Below are 20,665 nucleotides of genomic sequence, written 5' to 3'. Positions count from 1 at the left end.
GTGGGGGATGCAACTCCAACTGAGGCTAAGACTAAGCGACTCAGAACTGCTTGTGGGCAAATTACAACTTGATTCTAGCTGTTTAGGGAAACATAGAACTTTTAGGAGATACTGTTTGCTGGATAAATGGAGTCACGAGGCTTTCAGGGTTAATAGTCCTGTTCCACTTCCTGCTCTGTCTTTGCTTCCTGTATGTGGATAAAATGGGAGCAGACAACTTCCTGAGCCTGCTGCTATGCGTTCCTCACCACCATGGCCTCTCCCTCTGAAACCAGAAGCCAAAATAAACTCTTGTTCTGTAAGTGGTTTTTGATCCTGGGCTTTCATCACAGCAATGGGTGGGTGGGGGGGGCTGATGTAGGTATGAGTGCTGGGGTATGCATACCGTTACACATGTGTGACAGTCAGAGAACAACTTATAGGAATTGATTCTGCCCTGGGTCCCAGGGATTGAACTCAAGACTTCAGCTTTGCCTGGCAAGTGTTTTTATTCACTGAGCCATCTTGCTGGCCCTTAAAATATTTTTGTTGGCATGTGTGTGTGCGCAAATGCATGCTTATGTGCACATATGGAGACCATGGTAAGATGTCAGATGTTTTCCTCTATTGCCTTCTGTCTTATCTGTTTCAGACAGGGTTTTTCTCACAGGACCTGAAGCTCACTATTTCAGTTAGTCTGGAGGGCACAGCGCTTCCAGGATCTACTCGTCTCTGCCTCCTAATGCTGGGGTTATAGGCATTCACAGTGGTTGCAGGATATTTGATCCCCTTGTAAATCCCAAGACTGTAAACAGTGAACTTGTTTCTAGTTGCAGACTGGCTCGGCCCTAGCACACACCTTTAATCCAAGAGCTAACAAAGCCAACCCTAGGTCCAGAGGCAAAACCAGCTGACAAGTACTAAACAGAAAGAAGGGGCATTGAAAGATGGGTATTGAAGACAGCATGGAGAAGGGGCTTCTGGGACATGAGCTGAGGAGAAAGGCTTTTACTTTCTAGGATGTCGACTGAGGAGGAGGGTCAGGTGAGCGCTTTCTCTGCATCTCTGAGCTAGTAGGTTTTCACCCCAATATCTGGCTCCTGGGTCTTCATTGGTAAATTAGAATGATTAGGATTTTACTGTTTTATAAAAATACACAGTCATGCCTGGCTTTTTACATGGGTGCAGGGGATTTGAACTCAGATCCTCATACTTTTGCACCAAATGTTCTCACCCACTGAGCCACTGCCCTAACATTTGCATAAATCTAACTAATGACCATTATACCAGATTCAGAACAGAAACAACTCCGTGATATATTGTTCTCACTGATAATAATAGCTATCACTTTACTGCACAACTTGGAGCCTAGCATTTTCCAGACACTGTGCTCCACGTTCTCAGGTCCTGTCCTGTTTGACTCTCACAACCTTCTTAGGCTCATTGCCCCTTTTTACTGAGACAAAAATGAAGGTGTATAAGATCTCTATTATTTCTGGAAGCCACACAGGTCTGAGTCTGTTTGAGGACCAGATTTCTCACTAATTTAGAAGCAAATGAAAACACTTTAAGGCTGCAAGTTTCTAAAAGAAAGACTAAGTGTTTATCGTAAACTCCCAGAATGGCAAGAAAATAAACTGTTATTTCGAATATAAACTATAGTTTTGTGAGTGAAAATATGAAAGGCTGAATGCTAAAAATAGCCTATTTTTATTGTTATCATTAATTATTTAAAGTAACTGAAACTATTTTGGAATACATTTTTGGAAATCTACCAGGATTTGGTAAGCCCATAATCACCGTTCATGAGGTCACATTAGTGTGTACTGCTGTGTGCTAGAACACAGACACCAGTAAGCAACAGTTTTTGGTTTTGTTTCCAAATAGTGAGGACATGAACACAGTGACAAATCAAGCACTGTATAAATAGGGTTCAATGACACGATGCAGCATTGGGTCTTACAGGGTGACCAACAGTGCCTCACCCAGTCAGGGTAGTAAGCGCCGTAGTGAAGGAAGGAGAGCCAAGTCAGCCAGCTGGCCATGTGATCTGCTCATCCCAGGAGAGGGCACAGCCTGGGCACAGACGCTGAGGCGGGAAGCCAGGGCTGCCCTAGTGTGGAGTGAAAGGCAGGGTGAAGACTCTAATGAAAAGCAGTAAAGGTTGCAGGAAGCTTCATGTTCAAAGCCATCCTTTAAAGCATTTGGGAACAGCGTGAAGAAAGAACAGGGGTAGCACAGAAGTGGTGCAAAGCTTAGCTATGCGAGCTTTTATACAAGACTGTCTTAGTTAGGGTTTCTATCGCTGTGAAGAGACACCACGATCATGGGAACCCTTATAAAGGAAAGCATCTAATTGGGCTGGCTTAGTCCAGATGTTAGTCCATTGTCGTCATGGCGGGAAGCATGGTGGCATGAAGACAGACATGGTGCTGCAGAAGCAGTTCTACATCCAGAATCCTTGGGCAGCAGAAAGACAGAGCAACACTGGGCCTTCTGAAACCTCAGGCCCACCCCAGTGACATTCCTTCCCCAACAGGGTCACATCTACTTCAACAAGCCACACCTCCTAACAGTGCTACTCCCTAGGGGCCTATGGGATCCTTTTTATTTAAACGAGCACAAAGACAAAGCTGTTTGGTTTCCCCCTTCTTAACACACACACACACACACACGCACGCACACACAATGTGTATCACAACCTATCACATGCTTGGACAGACATTATGGAAGATTAACATCTATTACCTCCCATATTTACATATTTACTTGTGGTGAGCACAGAGAAATCTGCAGAGTCTATGCCTGGGTCAACTGTTATGGCGAGTAGAATAAGGCATAACTAATGCAGTAGCGGAGCACAGCGAGTCATTAAACGGCACGGCTGCTATTAAAACACTGTACAGCTCCAGCCTCAGGGAAATCTACATGGGAGTCCGATGCACACACTGAAATCTTGCACAGGAACAAAAGACAAGACAACCTGAAAAAACTTAGGGCATGAAATTGGCAAACTTGAGTGATGGCCTGGGGGTAGAGTGTGGGAGAAGGTGCCAGTGATGAACTCTAGGTCTAGCATGGGTGCCTGAGAGGCTGCAGCTGATGGCTCCCCTTGCTGAGGAGCAGGTCTGTGTGTGCATCTAGGAGAGGAGATCTAAGAGGCCAGTGAGCAAGCCTGCAGCGTGGGGACAGGTGCGGCTGGGAATCAAGGCAAGAGGGTGTTCTGAGCATCTTACACCATTAGAAGGGCTGACACTGCCCACAGAGGACGTGTTCCGTCAGAAGCTGGATGAGCCAGGACAGAACCTGAGAACACTGACTGAGGGACAAGGAGACAGTGGCGCCCATGGAGGAAAAGAAATAGTGCACTAGAGCACAGCTCAGTGGGTCAAGACTGGAGCTCACTTTTTCCCTACAGGTATGTGGAGTCCTCACCACCCTATCAAAGGATCTTTTTTCAGCAGACGGAAACCATTACAAAATCTACGACTATTCAAAAGGCAGAGAAGAACTGACTGTGGGGTGCTCAGCCCCAAACTGATAACTCAACCCCTGTCCTAAGGCCCAGGAAACATTGAGGATGAGGTGGCAGAGACTGAAAGGCAGAGGACCAGAAAGTCTGCTGCAAGATTGTATCTTCTAGATGTGACAGGGAAGGTAGATCCATGGAATCTCAATGATATGGCTGTTCAAACAAGACCTAAACACGGACAGGGGAAATCGATGGGGGCCTCATGCTACACGAAGAGCTACAGAAAATGAGTCCTCCCCAGAGGCGAGCCCCTTAAATGGTTACCAATCCCAAGTGGTCAGCTCTAAGAACATACGCATAGAAGAGAAGCAACACTAAACAGACTCAGGAGGTTGTGTTTATAGATTTACTTTCAAGAACTCATGAAGAAGTTGAGTGCAGGAGAGCGCAACTTATGATGGTGAGTGTTGTCACCTTGACAGGACCCAGAGAGGGACCTCTGGGCATGCCTAGGAGGGGATTATCTGCTGTTTAACCGTGAGCCAACAGTTTTCCTTAGGTTGCTTTTGTCAGTGTATTCTGTCACAGCACCAGCAAAGGAATGTAAGGAGAGTCTGTAATCTTGGTTCTTCTACGGGGAGATGCAGGGAGGAGACACAGTAATACCTTGAGGCCCAAGAGGCCCTTGAGGCATACACAGCGGTGATGAAGTGGAAAGAATCGGTATACATCTACTTGAAGGGACAGGGAGGGATTATCCAGGAGAAAGAGGAGGAGGAAATTGCAGATGCAACTGCTGGGTCTAACTTTGTTTTGTTTTTCTTTTTAAACAGGGTCTCGTTATGTAATCCTGGCTGGCCTGGAACTCGCAGAGATCCTCTTATCTCTGCCTCTCAAGTGCTGGGAATTGTAAGATAAAGAACTGATCATTCTGTGAACTGTGAAGATGAAGCAAATAATGATGATGCAGGGAAGACTCACCCAGAACAAGGTCCTGGAGGAAAAAGAAGGGCTTTGCAAGCATCGCCCATCTATCAGGCGCCGCCAGAGGCCCTGGGAACACGGATGAGTCAAACAGAATCTGCCCCCGAGGAGCTCACGGTCTGGCAGGGAAAGTGGTATAAACAAGAGAGTGACACAGACACCAGTCATCCCTCTGGGCACGTTGTGTCACGGAATGGAGGACTCAGCTGACATGGCTCTGCTGAGCCGTGTGCGTGGCTGCTCACTCTCCACTCCCACTGTCTCACGGCAGCTGGAGCCCAGCCCCACCAGGCTTGTTTGTTTACTTTGTATGAATGAACAAACACAGCCACTGGTGATTACTCCCAGGAATAGAAATTTCACAGAGGTAAAAGAACGTATTTTAAAATAAGTGATTTGGGATATTAAAACAGTTAAACATTAATGAAAAAATAACTATACATATAATACTATGCACACTTAATATAATGTGAATGCCTGTACCCCACCCCCAATTTAATATGCTGAACTATAATCCTCAACACAATAGTGTAAGTCGTGGGGCCTTTAAGAAGGGATTAGGTCATGAAGACTCTGAGGAATGTGACTACTGTCCTTGAAAGCCTGACTTTCTCAGTGTGGTCACTCACACCTATAATCACAGGTCTTGGGAGATAAAGTCAGGAGGATCAAGAGTTCAAGGCCAGCTTTGGCAACATGGGGAATTTGCACCCATCCTGGGCTACATGAGACCTGCTGTCAAACAAAACAAAACCAACTAGCCAAAGACCAGCCATAACAGAGGCCTGGGGAGCCTATCTGCCCCTATCGTCACGTCATACTGGAAAGCATACACTGCCTGAGGAACGGCAGTGGGGTTGGGGTGGAGGGTTGGGGTTGTTTACCAGACACGGAATTGGCTAGCACTTGACTTTGAATTCCAAACCTCCAGAACTAGGAGAAACGAGCATTCCTAAGTCAGTCAGCTTCTGGGGAGATGAGTCTTGACGGATGATGGCCATTGAGTCTATCAGAGTTGGAATTATGTCACTAGTTTTAACACACACCTGCCACCTACTGCCTCACATCTTAACACAGCGCACTGCGCAGTACCGGCTGTCCCCCTGGGCGGTCATGTGGCTGACTGGGAGCTGCATTTGCCACCACTGCTTGGCACTGAGAGAGCGGGCATCGTAAGAGCCCAGAAAAGATGGAGCCTCATAGGGTAGCCTTCCACCAAATGCATACTCCTTCCATGTTAGCTTACAGGTTCAAAGGTAAGTCACCAAAGGCAGGGGGCCATCCCAACTCTGTAAGGGCAGCTCCCAAGATGAAAAAAATCTAGAAAATATGCATGAGAATGCTATACAGAGACAACCGAAGGTAAAGAGACTAGCAAGCAGAGCTTGACCTTGTGGGGAAGGCCTGACCTGATCCAGAGCTCTTTGGCCAAATGTACTTTATGTACTTTAGGCTTAAAATTAATTGATTTTATTAATTTTTGTGATGCTACAACATTAAATTTAGGGTCTTATGCATGTGTAAGTATTCTATCACTGGGCAAACCATCAGCTTTTGTGCTTAAAATGTAATCATTTAAGAAGGGGTAAAACGTTATTACTCAAAATTGTAGATAAAAGACTAAAAAGATGTGTAAGACTATATAAGATAAAACCAGCTAAGTTGGCTCTTAAGCCAGATTTGGCTATAAATGAGGCACAGCATTTACTATTAATAGGTAATCATTATTAACAATAACAATAATAACTAATTATCAATAGCTTTGTAAGCTGAGGAAGGAGACTGTACAACAGATAGCCCCCAGGCTCTCTCAAACTTATCTTTCAAAGTTTCTAAGGCAGTCTTCTAAAGCCTTTTAGGAGATCAAAAAGTCCTCTATGACTCTGATGAATGCAATGAGTCTCCCAAATAAACATCACTTGAGGGATCTCTTCACTCAGCCCACAGACCCCAGAGAGAAGTGGCAACAGCAGACTCTGGAGTGAAGACACCTCGCCTTCCTTAACGTCTTTGCCAGACCCATGTGGACAGTCAGCCGTGCCTCCACCTTGCATGGCCTTCTCAACTCGAAGACTGCTCATCTTTGACACCCAGGGCCATGCCTACTACCCTGAATACAGTAAGAACCCACCTTAGCTGTGAGTTAAACTGACCGGGTGATACCTGCTCGGAGTCATAGTCCTCAAGTTTTCAGACTTTCAGTACATCTCAATGACTATCATCTGCATATTGTCCCTTTGACAGACAAACCTAGAGCCCTGTGAGCTTGTTTTAACTGCCTGTCCACTTTCCAAAACTGACCTTTGTCTAATTACAGGTGTCTATCCACCCCATACCGGAACCTATGCCTCAGAGTCCCAGGGCAAAAGGTGATGACACTCCAACAAAAAGAAAGAAGCCAACCATATACACTACCTGCTTTTAAGTACCTAGGTGGTAAAACCCTTTGCTTTACAACACACACAGAGAACATCCATCGAAGGCTCACAAGGAAATTCTCCACCACAGTGCAGCCCCAGAACCTGAGCCACGCTCAGCAACATGGGGGAGCATTCCTGTTTATTCCTCTTGTGCTGAGAAAGGGAGGCATCTCCTAAACTGACATCAAAAGCTGCAACACATAATGGTGCCTAGTGATGACATCGTAACAGTACTTACTATTTCAGGAAACAAAACCACTTTAACAAGCAATTTTATACATGATTAAACGGTCTGAGTTTTAAGGATCAAATCAAGTCCATCCATGACTATAAAAGGCACAATTCAATGTGTTCAGAAGGTGGGGAGGGGGAATTCTACTTACCTATAGCACAATGTAAAATCTAAAGAGAAAAAAAAGGAAAAGGAAAATTAGTCAGGGCCAGTATTACAGCCTTACTTCACACAGTTAAGAATAGAGCAGTGCCGGCCAGCAACACTGAACCTGAAACACAAACATTCCACTTTTAACCTTGCTACAGGCTATTTAACAAAAGAAAACCTGTTACTAGGTTAGTTTGTTCATTTTAGCTTGTATTTCTCTGGGAGAGATCCTAAGGATGTAATCGTCACATGGTGGTTTGTTAGATGTCAATGGCCTCTTTTATAATCAGCTCACAAGCACAGCCAACGCAGGGCACCTCCTGTGTCCCATAATCTGCAGAACACAACTGTCACAGGCTATACAATGTCGCCTCAGTAGCGCCTTTGTTGGCTATTCTTGCCCAGCAGACCCTTCAATGCAGATATTTATTCTTCAAAGCTCCATCCCCAGTCACTGCCTTGCTTTGCTCAATGGTCATGCTGTAGAGCTCCTCTCTGGTCTAACTTCTAAACATGTTCCCCAGCTCCAGGTCCACTTTCCAAATCACCCTGGACATCTCCATGTACTACATCAGCACCTCAAAATGGCTACCTCCATGGGAAACACATCACTTCCTTCCTCCCCATGATATGCCTGGGGCCATGGGGCTCCCGGTCTGCAGGGCTAACTTACCCTTACCCCTAAGTCTCAACTGGCTTCCAATTCCTGCTGATACATCTCAGAGCAGTCTTGTTTTCTCTTCCAGCACCTGGAGTGAGAGTGCCATTTCTGTCCTATCTCAATGGCCTCCCAATTGGCCAGCTGTGTCCTTCTAAATCCCCACTACTTTAACAGTGGTGATGATGATTTGAAGCCACCTATGTACTGAGTTCATGAACAGAGTCTTCTGGACGGTACGGATAACACCTGTTGAAGACCCTGCTCTCACTTCTACAGAACATCTCTAGCGGTTACTTATTATTGAGCCTGACAGTCACCCTGACAGGTAGACAGGGCAGTTAGGGAGTGGGTGGGAACTCTAAGACACAGAAAGTGGCACAGCTTGCCCACAGTGGTCAGCAATGGCCGGGGTAAGGGCCTAGGCTTTGATTTTCTGCCTTCTCTAGTTTTCTGTCACTATTGCACTGCAAGCAAGTCATGAGACCCCGAGACAGGCACTTCCCAAGACAGACTCTACCTAAAAAAACTTCACAAGACAGACTCGAGCTTAAAAACTTCACAAGACAGACAGACTCTAGCAAAAATGTCCATGATTAGCTCTGTGCTGAGACTGTTATTTCACTAAATTCCCCCACCCCATTTCAGGGAGGTGGGAACAGGGTATAGGAACAGAGCTTGAATTAAAAAGCTGAGCTGTACAATTTTGCTGCTACCTGAGAAGGAAAGAGAAAATTTCCATCCAGCAAGTCACATTATCCCTTCAAAAGACACCCCTGAAAATCTCAAATGTGTGAATATCTCCTGCTGTACAGCCTGGAAAAAACTAGAGGATAGATCTAGACTGAAATGAGAGATGAAATGAAGGACATCCTTTGAGAAGACAGGAGCACACATGCTCTTCGTATGTGTGACAAGACATCCTGGCTGCTCAGTAAGGACGGGACACTGCAGAAAAAAAAAAAAAAAAGACAGTAACTCAGGGCTACCCTGTTTTCTAGGTTTCATCCTAGCAGGCTGAGCCTCTCCTCTTCCATCTCACATACTTTATAACGCTCCCTTCACCTTCCTGATGACACGCACAGCTGATGTGACCTACTTACACAAAAGTTTTAAAAACTATCCTAAATGGTACACAAAGGCCAAAACAAAAATAATTTAATTAGAACTATATATTTCAGTATGTAAATGCTTTTGGACTAATGATATAACAACCAGATACAATACTAACTCATAAGTAAGTAAGTTTGGATTTAAAAATAAAAATTTCAGGGGCCAGTGAGATGTTCTGCAGGTTAAGGCCCTGCTGTACAAGCCAGGCAGCACAGTTTGTGTGGAATCCACAAAGAGGTAGGTGGAGAGGGCTGACTCCACAGTGCTCTCTGACTTCCACCACGTGCACTATGACTCCTGTGCCCACACCCATGTAATAATAAATAATACAAGTTTCAGAGACTGCTCTGCAAATACAAACAGAATGGTCCAGGCTAACACTAGAAACAAACAAACAAACAAAAATCATAAAGGTAAGTAAGAACAGAAACATAACAAAGTAAAGCCAGGCAGTGGTGGTGACACAGGCTTTAAATGCAGGAGGCAGAGGCAGGCAAATCTCTGTGAGTTCAAGGCTAGCCTGGTATACAGAGGGAGTTCCCAGGACAGCCAGGGCTACACAAACAAAGCCTGTCTTAAAAAAAAAAAAAAAAATAGAAAGGAAGGAAGGAAGGGAGGGAGGGAGGGATAGAGAGAAGGAGGGAGGAAAACATAACAAAGTTCCTTGGGCACCATATTCTTTAAATAGTGAAAGGACTTAAAAATAGATTCTGAGTGAAGAAACCAGTACGACCACGACAAAACTGACCCACAGCACTGCAAGAAGCAACACAGTAGTTATGCACCAGATTGGGGACACTTTCAGACAAAGTTAAAAACCAGTGCTGGAAGGATACATCAGTCAGTAAAGTGTTTACAAGAGACCTGAATTCAGTCCCCAGAACCACATAAGAACAGACAAACAAACAAATGTAGATGAGGATAAAGCCTCATCTACATGGCGAGTTCCAGACCAGCAAAAGAGCCTGAGTCAAACAAAAGAAAAGGTGGATACCCAAGGTACCCTCTGGCTTCCGGCTCCCACATGTGCTTGTATACACACAGACAACCACACAAATAATAACAACAACAATAAATTAAAAACCAGCGCTGTCTCAAAATAATACTATTTCACAACTGAAATTTCTCATCACACAGGTAACTGTAGAGTATTAATCTACATTAAAGAAGGTGTTCCTAACTTTTTTGTTTGTTTGTTTCGCATATAGCCTTGGCGAGCCTGGAACTTGCTATGTAAACCAGGCTGGCCTTGAACTCACAGAGATCCTCCTGCATGCTGGACTTAAAGGTGTGCTCTACCCAGGAGAGCTACCCCACTAATTTAATACCTAAGTCTGAGTGGTGACCTCCGGTCCCTTGCTCTGTAGTTCTGGGCAGTCTCATCACTTTTAACAACATTGGCGCTATGAAACCTACTCAGCCAAGTATGTAGGCTAGGAGTGCCATAGCACTTGAGGCTATCGTTATTTCATATCAGCTTATCCTTCGAATTAAAAGCGTTAGCACACAGCATTCTAAAGGCAAGCTCCCAATGTTGCAGCTATCTGCCCATCCAAACACTGATCTAGGTATTGTACGACAGAGATTTCTGCAAACAGAGATTTTGCAAACGTCATTAAAATGTCTATTTATTTGTTTGTTTATTTATAGGTAACACCTCACTTTGTAGCCCAGGCTAGCCAGAAACTCACTATATAACTTGCATGGTCTCAAACTTGCTGGCCATCCTCCTGCCTCATCTCCCTAGTTGCTCTGACTACAGGCATGGATCACCACAGCTGGGTAAGAGCTGATTTTAAGGTACAGAGTTGGTGTGGGTGGACACAACCCAACCCTCAGCATACATTAAGAGCTTTTTGGCATGTATGTGACCTTGGGTTTGAGTTTCAGAGCTGTGAAGAAAAGGCTGGAAAAACAGCCGTCCTCTCTGGAAGGTGGCAGCAAGGGAAACCAGAGATATTAGAGAACATGGATTCAGCATGGCAAGCACGGAGGCTGGAGGGGCTGTGTGTGAGGACTGCAGAATAGTCCCTGAGTAACAGTGACCTACAGCCAACAGCCAGCTAGAAAATAAGAACCCCAGGACATCTGTTACAAGACAATGGATCCTGCCTGCTAAGAAACCAGCCGGCCTCCCTGACATCTTGATGCCCGGCACCTTGATTTCAGTCTTGTGATTTTCTGACCTGAGAACCTGTGGCCCCTCACTGGTAACTTACACAGCGGGGAGCTAAGTGAGTGATGCTGCAAGCTGCTGACTGGCTTTGGGCGTGTGGCAACAAAGCCTACAGCAATCTTCTAAGCCTTTTATCTAACGTCTTGTGAAGGTTTTCAGTATTAGAATAAGAGGCTAGCCCTGGGAGATGTGGGGAAAGGGGCAGAACAAATCTTCACTGAGCTGGACTCTTACTTATGAGACATCAAATGAGTGATGTCCCTAGTCATGGTGACAATGAAAACACCCTAAAACTTCCCTACTCCTAGGAGGTGCCAGTGCTCTGGGATCCATAGAATAAAATTACTGGACCATAATAAGCACACTGACAGGAAAAACAATAGAGAACTTGCCATATTCAAACTGCCTTAAAAAAAACAAACAAACCATACATTCTTCCCTTTCTCCCTTTATACTGTGGGGACGCGTCAGGCAGCCCTAAACTGATGACACTGGGTTACCACCTGCTCTATCTCAATTAGTGACACTTCCCCAGAGTGCTCAGGCTTACACAATAATTTACACCCTGTGATGGCTAAAGAAACTTAATATGGTGCCAGCCTCCCTTAAGGGCCCTTGACTTTTGCCCTGGAATGCCTGTGAGATCCTAGTGGCCAGCATATGAGATTAGGAACAGAATAATGGGGTTCCTGCTTTCTGCTTTTGTAAACTGACTTATCAATGTGGGGCTGGAATAAATGGTCTTTTTATTACTATACAATGGGAAAGAAAAACAACTGAGGGGAGTAAAACAATTTTCTTGCCTACCTATGGGTTCTGTAGGTAATTGTCAGGTCTACCTCTGATGTCCATCTTTAGAAAACCTTCCTCTAGGCCCTTCAGCACAGTATGCTGGTTGGCTCTAAGGTTGCTGCCCTTCTGCAATGAGAATACATTTATTTCATTTAAATTTGAATCAAATCTAGAAGTCTTCGGTCTTTCTCACTGGACTTGAACGGCATAGCATCTACCTACCAAAAAATATACTTATTTTAGCTTTAAATTTTAACCTCAGTGTCAAATACCATCTTGTACAATGGCTATTTAGAAATGCCTTTTTGAACAAGCTTCTAAGGTTTGAACTGAGAAAATTTTGTGAGTTACTAACAAATCTTTCCAGTTTCATTTTTAAAAATTATGTCATTATTTAATGTGTATGGATGTTCTGCCTACAAGTATGCATGCCTGATGCCAAAATAGGGCCTCAATCACCTGGAACTGTAGTTACAGATGGTTGTCAGTCACCAAGTGGGTGCTGGGAATGGACGCCAGGTCCTCCAGAGGAGCAGCCAGTGCTGCTAACCACTGAGCTATCTCGCCAAGCCCCTCCAATTTCACTTTCAGTCTAAGGTAAAAAAGTAACAGCAAAGCACCTACAAGTCTCCAGGTGAACAGGAACCCAAGTGGGAGGAAGAACAGCAGGCCCAGTATGGGTCAGGTGTGCTCCCCTGCTTCAACTGGCTACGGCTCGAGGGGAGTCATGGACGACTCCCTCAAGAACAGAGAGAACTTCCAGACACGGTAAAAATCAAAGCCGGACAATTCCTACAGTCCTTCTCACTGTGCAGTGGCCCACAACTAACTGTGTAGATTTACCAAAATTTGGGAACCATATGCGGCTTTAATCCCATCTTGCTTAAGATTTATACGCATAACATATAACCTGAACCCCCAGTGCTGAGCAACAAGTCAAGGGTCTCACACATGCAGAGAAGAACAGACACCAAAATGTCAACAGGGGCAATAGTCAGGCACGGAGCTTAGAAGCAACACATATTATCTTCGTTATGCTTCTCTTTCGTTCTTTAAAAATGAGTATATATGGTATTTACAGTCAGAAGAAAGCACTTTTCTTTCCTCTGGGGGCATGAGCAGGTTTCTGGTGAATCTTACTGGTTCTTCACCACTTTTTAATCTATTTACCTCAGAAGGGAGGATGACTCATACTGGTGTCAAGTTTGGAAGGAATAAATAGGGCGTGCTGAGCTGAGTCTAACCTCAAATTTCCATAAAGTATCTTATGTAGAAGGGGAGAGCAAAGGGTGGATATATGTGATTCACATTTATGAAAATGGATAACCGTTAGGTTTCAAACCTGGAGCAAAGTGCCGAAGTGCCTAATTTATCAAAGCCGACCCAGCCACTGGGTTCTCCCTGCAGCCCTCAGTAGCCACAGGGCCTTCCTGGCTGACATACGCCACCCCCTACCCTAAAGTTCTCTAGCACAGAGGCTGGGCTGTCCTTCCCCCAGCTGCCCTTTCCTATATATTCCAACCATTTTGGCTTCCCACCCTCTTGGTATCTTTGGCCTCCTGGCTGGCTGCCACACTTGGTTCTCCTCTCTCCCCTCTCCTCCCTACCTCATCAGGCTCAGGGGCCTGTCCACTCTGGACTCTCCCAGATGACCCTGTCTCTGACTATGCTGTCCCACATTTCTGTAATAAACTTTCCCCTACAGCGTACCTGTAAATCCTTTCCTTTTCTTTCCTTTTTTTCCAATCTGGTGCCAAAACCCAGGACTAGTCATGCTCTTTTTCTTTTTCTTTTTTCATTCATTTGGCGCTGAAACTCAGGACCAAAGTCATATCTTTTTCTTTTTTAGTTTTTTTTTTTTTTTTTCATTTATTTGGTGCCAAAACCCAGAACCAATCATGTTCTTTTCCTTTTTATTCTTTTTGTTCACTTCGTTAAATTTTAGCTCTTTGGATAAACTGAATCATGCAAGAAACTATAATAACGGAGCACTATAAAAGAAAAAGATAGGACTGGTCCTGGGTTCCAGCGCCAGATGAATGAAAAGGAACAAAAAGGAAAAAAAGGACCATGACTAGACCTGGGTATGGTGAGGAGACGGTTTATTATAGCTATGTGGGAGGGCACAGCCAGAGGCAGGGACATCTGGGGCAGTACAGGGTGGACATGATCCCGAGTCATTTGAGGAATCAGAGAGCGAGGTGCAGCAGCCAGCCAGGAGACCAAAGATGCAAGGAGGGTGGGCAATCGAAACAGTTGGAATATACAGGAAAGGGCAGTGGGGAAGAGCAGCCCAGCCCACTGACCTGCAGAATTCAGGGTAGAGGGCAGGTTGCCAGCCAGGAGGACCCTGTAACAGGTAGGGACTGAGGGGTGCTGGAAGAACCCGGAGGCCAGGGCTACTTTGATATGTTAATTAGGAACCCCAACCATTTGTCCCAGGTTTGAAACCTAACAGTAATGAAAGCTAAAATCTTGAGCAGTGTATGTGTTGATAAGAGTTCTTGAGAAAAAGAACTCTGAGTTCTCATGGATTCTCCCAGGCCATTGTGGATACAGCCACATGTGATGGGGTGTGTGAAACCACGTCCGGGTTCAGCAAGGGACAAAGTATGTCTTCCAGCTTGGCCTTCACTAAAGGGGTTATTTCTAACAGTCTCATTCACCTCTTTGTGAATGTTTAGAACCAAAGGATGAAACCACAACAAGCTAGAACAAAAGAAGCTCATGTACTGATCCCCTTCAGACACACTTACTGAAGGAGAAAACAAGTGAATTCTCCCTAATTGTCAATGTTTGCTTACTGTTACTTAATTTTACTGTTCTGCAGCACTATAGTGATTGAACACTTGCTTAATTTTCATTTTCTGAGAGTGAAGTGCTAAAGCCTCACAGAACTTGACATTGAAGGAAAACAGGAAGTAATTTAATCCAGTGTGCTAGTGGCTTACCATACATTAAGGCCCAAAGAGTAGGTCTTCCGGGCTTGGAGAGATGGCTCAGCTTTTAAGAGCACTGTCTGCTCTCCCAGAGGTCCTGAATTCAATTCCTAGCAACCACATCATGGCTCACAACCATCTATCATGAGATCCTATGCCCTCTTCTGGCATGTAGGTGTACATGCAGATAGAGCACTCATCTACATTAAATGAATAAATCTTTAAAAAGAAAATAGGTCTCCATGCTTATCAATGACCAAAAAAGTGCTGTAGGACCTAAATTTCGTGTCTACAGTGTTTTTATATATATAGTATGATGAATCTTAAGCACTGTTTTCACTTCTCAAGCATTTCTGCCAGCTTTTCTACTACACATTTTGTTTCTCTGTTCAGATAAAATGTTTACTCATCAAAGGATCCCTCATGTTCCTGCTACAGACATACTTAACTCCTGTTGTCTTTGCCTTCCTTCCCTCTGCCCCTGCCTGCTCCTCTTTTGACCCTTTACGACACAGCCAAGGCTGCCCTCAAACTCCCAGTCTTCCAGCCTCAGCTGGGACTACAAGTGTGCATTGCCATGCCCATCCAGTCTCACACCCGTCCTCTCTTTTCTGTTCCTCCCATCCACCTTTCTGCGGCACCGGAAGTTGAAACCAGGGCCTCGCATACACCATGCCAGAGCAGTTATTTATACTGTCGTCCATAAACTTATTGTGATTCTCCTGTCACGCTCTGTTTTTGTTTTTAAGGGTTATTTATTTTTACTTTCTGTGTATGAGTGTTTTGCCTCCACGTATGTATGTTTACCATGTGCATGGCTGGTGCCCACAGATGACAGAAGAGGCATCAGATCATCTGGAGTTAGACAGTTGTGAGCTAGGTGGGCTATGGGCGCTGGGAAGCAAAACTGGGTCCTCAGGAAGAACAAACACCAAGGCCATCTCTGCAGCCCATGCCATATCATTTCTACTTTTATACAGATGGCAGGTATGGTTCCCTGATCCCCGGATCTTACGCTGAGGCTTCAAGTTCAATACTTTACTCACGAACTATTTGTCTTTTCATTTATTTAAAAACTATTTTAATTCTATTTTCCTCACCCAACCTGTTCTCTATTGCATGCTCTTGCATATATTCTATTGTGTCTTTTAACTCACATGAGGAACATAAAGGTATGATAAAGCATAGAAAGTAGAAGCAGAAATCTTAGTTAGCGTCTCTGTACGACCTAAGGGCAGCACTGGCAGTAGCCTGGCATATGCCCTTCCAGACCTTCCCCAACACCCACAGGTTTTGCATTTATTCTGCACATTTCCCTAATATGAAAACACCCACATATTTTAATATTAACCTGCTTGTTCTAAACTTACGAATTAAGAGGCTTCAGGAGCCCAAGTGATATAACTTAACAGCACTTCGGCCTCCCGTGGCTCATTCACCACCCTTCCTTCCATTCTGTTCTGGCAGAATAGGAACTAGCTCACGAAATTCCAGGCGGACAATTGGCAATCTGGATCCTGGTCTACCGATAATGGGCTGTGCAGGTACCACTAGTTGTAAGTCCCTATCAAAACGAAAGTGAAATTTACAACCTAAGCTTCTCAGTCCCCCCCCCCCCCCCCGCCATATCCCACGGGCTCCATAGCCATGTGACTGGTGGCTGCTGTGTGGGACAGCACGGACAGGGGACATTATTAAGCAGACAGTTCAAACACACTGAGCTAAAGACTTTCTAATTTATGTAACAGCTAAGTGCACTTCCTCTTCCCGAGTTCCGTTGCTTCTGTAGGTGTTAGAATGCCTCTACCTCAGGGAAATGATGCCGTCTCCGTAGGAGCCTAATGTTCTCACCCAGCTCCACGTGGATTTTGTTTCTAAGGTCCTAAGCTGCTTTTACTGTTTTGTTTCAAGTCTCTTTTCTCCTAAGAATTGTGATCTTTGTTTTAAGTTTAAAAACTTAAGGAGAAATCCAGAAGCAGTAAGATTTTTTTTCCCCTCCAGGCAGAAAAGCTCCTCTGTGGTGCAGTATAACCTGTCAATAACCAGTCTTTTAGATCAGAAAAGTCTTTACCTTTTTTTTTCTCCACAGCTACTTTGAATTACACACTCTATTTTTTTGGGTAGCCTTACTATTCGTTTAAAGGTTTTTATGCCTGCTGTCAGTTCTGGGGACGCATGGGTTCTGACACAACAGTTAGTTCAGTGCGCTCCACTTCTTCGGAGATGGTGCCCCCCTGTTCTAGTGCCATGCTCCCACTAGCCGGTCCCCCAACACAGCAGACTTCGTTGTGCCAGGCAGCCCAGACTGGGTGAGGCTCTTTCTAGACTCACAGGGCAAACCCTGCAAAGCTCTCAACAGCATCTGCTCTGAACCTGCTTTACGTGATGCCCTGTGACAGGGACAACTGCCTCTCCTCAGCCTTCAGGGTTGCTGCATGTGTCACTACGGTGTCTGTCCTGCCCCATCAGGCACTACCAATATATCAAGGGCTTTTCTGTTTGTTTCTGTTTTTTAATTTTAGCACATTCTGTTCTAGAGTCATTAGCTTTCTCACCTCCCCGAGAATGCATTATTTAACTTCTATTTGCTTGAGTTGTCAAGCAGTGACACCTGTGTGGGTGAGTTCCTGTTCCTACAGACTCCCTCTTCCTGTCAAATGTTGTGACACCTTCTACATCCAGTTCACGTTCTCCCATCCAGTTCTCACACAGCTCTGAAGCTGGTTTTTCTGGGTTCTGCTGTTTGACAAGTTCGTGCTAGGTGTCCCCACATGACTGGCTCTGCTAGCCTTTGCACACTCTTCTAGAGACCTGTGCTCTCAAAAGCAATCTTCAGAATGCCAGGGAGTCTAACAAGTGCATGTGGCTTGCTTCAAAAGTCCCTCAGGACATGAAACAGTTATTAGAAAATCAACAGGCTCCCACAAAGAGGAAAACTGGCCAGGTGACAGAAGCAAGTTGACTGATAATGTGCCTGAGGCACACAGCTCTATTAGTAACAACCTGGAAGCCAACATGGGAAAGTAGACAAGGTTTGAGCCACAGGGCCAGAAACATAAGCTGGAAGCCTTCTTAAAGACACAAGTAGTTAAAACTGTCCTCTATTTTTAAAAAAAGGCATTCAAACCAGTCTATTTCATTAGGGATCTGAAGGGGAGACGTAAGGCACAAGGACTCTGACTAGAAAGCACAGCTATGGCCTAGAACGTGCTAGTGGGGTTTCAAGACATGGCACAAGTTTTTTGTGCTCAGCCACAGCCCTCCAAAACTAATTCTGCTTTTCGAACCCAGCAACAGACCAGCTCTAGGAAAAGGTAAGAAGCATGTTTCCCCTTATTGTAGGGAAGGGGTCCCACACAGAAGAAGGATCTGGAGGGGAGTGGGAGGTGAAAGAGTTGCTGTGGGCCACTAGGACCAGAAGGCCAGAGGTAGATAAACGAGGTATGGAGAAATCTACATGGCTTGTTCCAGCTTGAACAGGTTTGTGCAGAGCGTCCTCAACCTGTTGGAAACCGCACTCTCAGTGCTGGGACACAGCTAACAAGCAATCCCAGCTTAACCAGAAGCTCTCAGAAATCCAACTTTACCTAGAAACCATTTTAAACTGCCATCCTGGCCAGACCTACTGGTGCAGGTCTACGGTCCTCACCACTCATGAGGGTGAGATGGAAAGGCCTCAGTACCCGGTATGGCTTGTCTACACAGGGGGCTAAAGGGCAGCCTGGGCAACTTGACAAGACACTGTCTCCAAAGTAAATGTTTTCTGGCTTTTAAACTATGTGTTATCAGTGTGTCGGGGTGTGCGTGTGAAGGTCAGAGGACAACTGTATGGGGTCAGTTCTCTCCGTCCATCATTTGGGTCCCAGGATGAGCTCAGGTCACCAGGCTTGTGCAGTGAATACCTCTACCCACTGAGCCATCTTGCCTGTCCAATAACCATTTTTTTTTTTTTTAAGGGAAGGCAAGGGATATAATGCAGTAGTGCCGGGATGCACAAGACCCTTGGTTCAATCCCAGTCCAAACCCCAAAACAAGACAAAACTACCAAAGCTGTAACACCAGCCTAGTGTTTGTGTGTGGTACCAGGAATTGAACTTAGGACTCTACCACAAACTCTGTATCCCCAGGCTAATATTAACCCCCTACTCAGACAAACCAGAAAAAGCCTGCCTTATCAATGACTACCGTGAATCCAAAGCCACAACGAGAGAACTTACAGAAGGTTTAGAGCAAGGTAATTTCTAACGCTACAACAGCCACCCCTTGCACCACAACTCAATGACCATGTTCAGTACGGTCACGGAGTTGGGCAGTCACCGTCACTAGTCACACTGGAACATTTCACCCCTCTGAAAGGAAATCCTGTACCACTTCCACTAATCCACGGCCTCCACAGATTTGTGTCCTAGACATTTCAGATCAAAGGAAGCAGACTATCTGTTGACATTTTGTGTCTGCCTTCTTTTCACATGGAAGGGAAACCTCTCCACTGAGAAAAAGAACAAAGCCACACAAATATCTTAAAGCAAAACTCCATAGATAAATAAATTTTATATATATATATACATATATATATAATTATATATTCTATAAGTATCAGCAATGTTAACAGTATTAGCCTGGTATGTGCAAGGCCCCCAGTAGGCCCCATCCACACGCACACAAAAGATACATGTTCATCCTATTGTGTTTTTTTTTTTACTTTAGTAAAATACTTGTTGGCTTTATCTAGTGTGTTACTCTAAAAGCTGTCCCTTCCCTCCTACCTTTCTGGATCCTTACTGCAGCCTCAGTTCCTGTGTAGAGGTGACCATCCAGGATCACGACTGATCCAGGCTGGACCCTCTAGCTCCTCACTAGGGTATACAACTACTGTGCTTCCAGCTAGTGGCTCTCTCCTTGACTAATTGTTACTATCACCTGGCACAGAGAAAACAGAAAACTAGTCTGCAGGAAGGGAGTGGTTCAGACACCACACAGAGAATAGCAGACAAAAGTGACGGAGCACGAACCCCTGGGATCACTATGACAGCCTGTGACTCTGGGCCATTCCGACAGCTCCATTCCTGCCTCAGGACTTTATTGAGTATGCTACTTATAAGTCCCTCTTGATGGTTAAGCAAGGAGGCTTCCGTGATCTCCAGCCAATAGCCTTCATCACCTACCCAACAAGACTATAGACTTTTTTTTTTTTCTGTAGAATAAATCCCAGGCCTTGTGCATGCTAGGTTGAGTGCACTGTGCTGTTTCCTTTTTAGCAAGGCCTTAATTTTCACAGTATCCATTCTCAGCTCCAGGCAATACCCAGGTCCCACAGAGGAGGTAAGAAGTCTGTGAGGGGGGAGGGAGGGAGGGAGGGGAAGAGGGGTTTTGCAGATGACTGACTGGCAGTCAGAGTGCTTCTTTGTACAGAACTGAGTTAGTTAGTAGGCAGGGAAAAATTCATCTTGTTCCAAAACATAGATCATATCAGTTTTGTCTCCGGACACGTGTTTTAACTTCCTCTTGGTCAAAAGTTTGGTCATCAATGATAAACCATGACAGAACAGAGTTATCTTTTACAATCATTTTCCCTCATCAACCCTTAACCCAACTTTCAAGAATCGAGAGGCATATTTTGCCAAAGCATGACAGCCCGTTCTTAGGCGAGTAACTCTTGTGGTTTTAAGGGCACTAGACAGAAAAAAAAAAAAAAACCAAAAAAAATCCAAGACAGCCTGGGAAGATTATAATGTCCCAAGCAGTGTATT

The 20,665-nt window shown here is 44.9% G+C and overlaps 1 protein-coding gene across 2 annotated transcripts in view; it reads right to left on the bottom strand.

The window, feature by feature from the left end:
• Hacd2 (3-hydroxyacyl-CoA dehydratase 2) overlaps positions 1–20,665 on the bottom strand; it is an 87,668-nt gene that overhangs the window by 59,877 nt on the left and 7,126 nt on the right. For both annotated transcript variants that reach the window (XM_060370315.1, XM_021634652.2), the window contains exon 3: positions 7,239–7,257. In XM_060370315.1, the coding sequence (XP_060226298.1) occupies positions 7,239–7,257 (19 nt within the window). The remainder of the gene's footprint in view (positions 1–7,238; positions 7,258–20,665) is intronic.

Source organism: Meriones unguiculatus, chromosome 17 (genome assembly GCF_030254825.1).
Source record: "Meriones unguiculatus strain TT.TT164.6M chromosome 17, Bangor_MerUng_6.1, whole genome shotgun sequence".
NCBI classification, from domain to species: domain Eukaryota; kingdom Metazoa; phylum Chordata; class Mammalia; order Rodentia; family Muridae; genus Meriones; species Meriones unguiculatus.
Note: the sequence above shows the minus strand (reverse complement) of the source record. Positions and strands in the feature narration are given on the sequence as shown.